The sequence below is a fragment of the Microtus ochrogaster genome, unplaced genomic scaffold (genome assembly GCF_000317375.1).
Source record: "Microtus ochrogaster isolate Prairie Vole_2 unplaced genomic scaffold, MicOch1.0 UNK43, whole genome shotgun sequence".
NCBI lineage: Eukaryota > Metazoa > Chordata > Mammalia > Rodentia > Cricetidae > Microtus > Microtus ochrogaster.
The window spans coordinates 804,990-810,634 of record NW_004949141.1 but is presented as its reverse complement, the minus strand read 5'-3'; the positions used below and the strand labels follow the sequence as shown (position 1 = coordinate 810,634).

The 5,645-nt window shown below is 36.7% G+C and overlaps 1 protein-coding gene across 1 annotated transcript; it reads right to left on the bottom strand.

Annotated features, from left to right (window-relative positions):
- Positions 1-374: 374 nt before the first annotated feature.
- Positions 375-1,313, bottom strand: LOC101980313 (olfactory receptor 2L13-like). The gene has a single exon (XM_005369006.1). It carries the CDS (start codon positions 1,311-1,313, stop codon positions 375-377), a length of 939 nt encoding a protein of 312 aa, XP_005369063.1.
- Between the last annotated feature and the right edge of the window lie 4,332 nt (positions 1,314-5,645).

The following is a 5,645-nucleotide window of genomic DNA, read 5'->3' as shown; positions in this document are numbered from 1 at the left end:
CTGTTTTCTGAAGGCAATGTCCATACAACATGAATAGATTCTGGTGCTACTGGGAGGAGTCTATCAGGTAGTTCAAGTTTCACCACTTACAACATTACTTGTACAGTTATAAGGTAAAGTGTATCATATTATATTATGACATCAATCCATTTTTTTGTCTAATTTTTGTTACTGATATCTTTGACTATAATATGTTATGATATGAACATGTGAATAATTGTATTAGTGTGCAATAATGAACATACTATTTAATCTTAACCAGTAATGAATCATCAGAAAGATATGAGAGGCGTGTGGCACGCACTATATTTTCAATACATGGCTCTAGGTTAACATTCTCTAGGGAAAGAGAAATATGAATAGAGAACAAATGATCAATGTTTAGTGGAATAGAATGTCCCCAAAACTCTTGTCATGGCCCCAAGGACCTCCTTATTTCTCAGGCTGTAGATGATGGGGTTCAGCATGGGGGTGAGGATAGTGTAGAAGACAGCCAGAATCTTATCTTCTGTGGGAGAACGGAGACTCTTAGGTCGAAGATAAGTGTAGACAAAAGGTGCATAGTAAAATGTCACCACAGTTAAGTGAGTTGAACACGTGGTGAAGGCCTTTTTCCTTCCCTCTTTTGAGTGCATATGGAAGACAGCAAAAAGAACTCGTCCATAGGAACTTGTGATGCCAAGGAAAGGAAGTAGGAGATACAGGATTGTGCTTACAAAGACCATGTACTCATAAACCCAAGTATCCATACAGGCCAGGGGAATCATGGCTGGGACATCACAGAAGAAATGGTTAATGGACCTGGAATGGCAGTAAGGGATATGAAGAACATAGATTGTATGTAATAAGGCGTTAATGGAGCCCAGTGTCCAAGATCCTATGATCATCTTCAGGCACATCATTTTGCTCATGCGAATGGGATAATGTAGAGGGTGGCAGATGGCCACAAAACGGTCATAGGCCATGGATGCCAGGAGCAAGCCCTCAGAACCTGCCATGGTGAGAAAGAAAAAGGATTGCACTCCACAGCCCAGAGAGGTAATGGTTTTCTGACCAGAGAGGAAGTTGAATACCATCTTGGGAACAGTGGTAGAAATATGCATCAAGTCCATGAGAGAGAGCTGGCTGAGGAGAATGTACATGGGGGTGTGGAGTCTGGGATCCACACGAATGAGGTGGATCATTGCTGAGTTCCCAAGCAAGGCCACAGAGAATATAGAGATGATAAGCACCAAAAGCAGAAGGCCTGTTTGGTTTTGTGGAAACAATCCTAACAAAGTAAAATCACTTGAGGTCTGATTCCATTTCTCCATGGAAATGTATTTCTTTTTCTTTCTTGAAAATGTGACCTGAAAGTACAATACACTTATCATATAAAGTAAAAAAGAATTGAGGAACTGCCTTGTAATGAATGCTTGCACTCAGTTATTCTTCTCCCAGAACCATTTTGCTTTTGAACTTGAAATCTGAGCTGAATATTTCTTTCCTCTTGTCCCTGACCAAGTTCTCAATTCAAAGATATATGTGTGATTATTTTAAAATCAAAGGTGGCAATATGAGTCAGATAGTTCTCATATTTTCTGATAGATAACTTGATGCAAGGTCATTATCACTAAAGATCATCAGTCTTCCTTGCAAAACTAAGAAAGCCCCTGTCTTCGTCATCACTTGCTTCGTGGCCCTCTTCCTCTAAATGTCCATACTGTAGTCATATATCAGGGATCTTTTCCTTGATGCTCTGCCTCCCTCTCACATTCTCCAAAAAATTTTTGTCTTTCCTGAAAGTGACCTCCATTCACAGTTCACTACTCTAGAACTAAAAGGGTTTGTGTATGCTCAGATCCTCACTAATCCTAAGATTCTGTTTATGTGTACTCACTTGCATAAGGGATGCCTTGTATTTTTCTCAGATTTGTAGATATTAATTGAAGAAACACACACAATGTAGGTATTTATACAATGAAATGCAATAAATGACACACATTGCCTAATATGCATATTTGATACTTCACAATTGTAAATTGCATACACATAAGATACAATATTAAAAATTTAGCTTATATGCACTGTTTTCTCCTCTTGCTATGCAGCTCAGGGCTTTGTACTCCACTACCAGGAGTGAGAATCCCTTATAAACATGTTCATGGAGGGAAGAAATTGTGTAAGCATGTGTTGTTTGTTCTGCTCATCCATATTTTTAATAGTTATATTTTCATTCATTTATTTCCTTTTATTTGTTGGGGTAGGTGTATGTTTACAAACTCAATGATTCCTTATCTATTTTTTTAAAAAAGCATAATAAACAAGAATAAGAGACAGTTGGACTGAGACTTATCTTCAGCCACAGAATATAGGCACCATATAGGCAGGTCTTTGTGTAGTCCCCAACTCAAAGTGATGAAAAAGGAATAAGTTAAGAGGAAAAATTAAAGAGGACAAATACAGCGAGATTAGTGATTGTGCATGGCAGCTGTGAGGGCAATTATGTGTGAAAAAGAGTACTTGAAATCTGATCTGGATAAGTTGATAAAACAAAGAGAGTCATGTGTTCTTATGTACATTTCTAGACCTCAGACAGGATGCTCATGCACAGAAAGGAGATGCTCTGGTGACCATACAGAGAAGACTATAGAGGGAATAAGAATATCTGGTAACTTTTCTGGACTTGAAAACAGAACTACATATCTAAAAAAATCACCGATACCTGGTGACATGAGGACAGTGGGTTGCCTACCTGACATAGGCTCCTCTTATCAGTTAAAGCAGATGTTCATCCTACGTGTCTGTTAAAACAAAGGAAACATTGTCCTTAGAGAAAATGGGTTATTGATGACATATCTCAAAGCTGACAACATCGTTTTTTAAAATCCAGTCTTTTTTTAAAAAAAAATCATGCTTTTTTAAAAAGCATGATTCACAAAGCATCATGCTTTGTGAATAATGAAAAACATATTATGGGCACTATCATTTAATTCCATGAACGCTGGTTTAATAATAGAGGAAGGACTATTCCAGTCATCCTCTCAGGAGTTTTCACTAACCGTATTTGCACACAGTCTGCATTAAACTTACACTTCATGTTTGATTTCTAGGAGAAGAATATCTAGGTTTGGGCTCTCAGATTACTTCTTGGTGATTTATAAATATGTTTGAGGACAGTTACTGCAGTTTTGTTCCCAATGTTTAGAAACTGTCATCATGTTTTAATCTGTGGGAACAGCAATTTTTGGGGTGCTTATACCTGGGATTTAAGGTTTAAGCCATTGATCTAAACTGAGCTAAATATTTTTACATAGATGACCAGATAATTTCAGTGTTGGGTATGGGCGTGCATGCACATGAGTGTGTGTGTGTGTGTGTGTGTGTGTGTGTGTGTGTGTGTGTGGCTTTTCAAGACAGGATGTCTTTGTGTCGCCACGGTTGTCCTGGAACTTGCTCAGTAGACTAGCTTAGTCTCAAAATCAGTTACCTGCCTATGACACCAAAGTTCTGGGATTAAAGGCATTTAACACCACCAGCCTGCTGAATATGGCCTTTATTTAACAAAGAGTCACAGAAAGAATTCCAATGACTGCAAAGTAGATGTAATATTAGTGTCCCTCTAAAGCAGTCCAAATGATGCAAAAATCATAGAGATATTTGAAGCCCTGGTGTAAGCATTCTCTTGTGTAGGAGTGCTGCATTGCAGAATGTTAGAATAATTTTGCCAAAGTCAAGGATATGTAAGCATAATAGTGACACATGGCTAGCAAAAAAAAAAAAGTCTACAGATCACAAGACCAGGCAGGTCTTGTCAAACACCATATGACTCTGGAGAACAAGAACCTCAACGAGCTGTCTGCATTCAACATATGTTAGGTTTTACAGAAGTAGAATTTTATTCTACATCTTTGCATTTGAAAAACCTCAACACCAGAAAAATACAGCCTCTTATCTGTGGTCAAACCTTCAAAAACAGCACATTGCAGAATTTAAACATGTTTACACTTTTTGCTCTTGCATAAGTTCACTATTGCCTTTCTAATTTTTTTGAAAATCCTAGGAAGGACTTCCTCAGTATAACAAATCCATACCCCCATTTACTCTCCTGTTTATTCCAACATAGATCAACTCTGCTCATAATGTTTTCTGGACTCAGTTTATCTATGGACCTTATACTTGTGTTTGTGTTTATCAGAAAATTTACCTTTACAACAGAGCCACTCCTTGCAGTCTCTGGGTCTTAAGAAGTCTTCAGATACCGTCTTTGTTCATGTCCCTTGTGAGGTATTCCACAAGATAGTCTCCCTGTGCATCAGCCTCAATTGAACAGGAGTCCTTTCTTCCACCAAAATATTAGAAAGAAACTTCCTATTATCTACTATTCTTTCTTCTTATTCATGATAAAGCCAAAATAACATCATTAAACCTCCTGAAATATTTACATGTTCATTTCCCATATAAAATCATTCTTTGCAATTTTTTTAAATGAAATGTGGAATTAATTTCCACAGACTATGATGCTGAAAGACAGAATGACAAATGTCTTATTTTATATGCACAACCTTGGATCATCAAGTGTGTGATGCTCCTCCTTTTTCTTTAATTGATCCCTTATCTCTAAATCTACAGGGACAAAGTCTTGGCCATTTCTCCTCATTTGACTACTCTGAGGTAGCTCAGTTCTGAACTTATAATAATACATACATACGTACATGGCAATCACCAAATCTGTAATAACAGGATGTCATTATTATGAACTAAGAAGGGTGACTGCATTACATCAGAATGTGACTTGAGAGATATTAAGGATATTTGGATATACATAAAAGCCCTTCATTACTTAATGTTGGTCTCTACCAGGGTCCAAATTGATATTCTGAAGCATTGATCTAGATAGAAGTTATATTTTAGTCAGAAGTTAAAGTTTAGACTCAGAGTCATCCATGATGATAGAGCCACCACTAATTAGAAACACAGGTAGACGACTGAATTTCAAAATGAAAGACGGTGATATAATTTTTAGGGTTTCTACAATCTGAGGGATGTTTCAGGAACTAGCTGGGAGGATGCATGCTACTTACATGTGAAGTGTCTATGTAGAATCAGAAATTAGGAGCCTTATAGACTTATTGTCCTCTGCAATCCACAGTAAGTAGATTAATGAACATTTGGGGCATGTCAAATATTTATGTGTACTCTGGCTCTCATTATAGAAATAGATGAGAATTTGTTATTGAATGGTATTGTTCTCAACAAATATTAGTGATGGATATGATAAAATACAAATTTTACAAAGAGTTTAACCCCTTTAAAATTGTTGGTGGGAAAGTTATAAATGCAAAATGAATGGTTATTAATATGCTTTCTGGATAACTCCTATACATATTCATTGTATTGTCTAGAAAACCACATATGCCAATCACATTTCCAGTTTCATACCATGCATGATGGGTCCATATGTAATAAAGATATATGACTGGATAAAAGGCATGAAAAAAACATGATGACAGACTTTACTTCATATTTATCCTCTAAGGCAGTATTTTTATATGTCATAATATTTTTATAGTCTCTGAAGACATTTCTGTAAATCCTTGCAATTCTTATCTTATTCATATGTCCATACAATTCCTTATTCCTCTGATCATCAAGAAAGGAGGAAA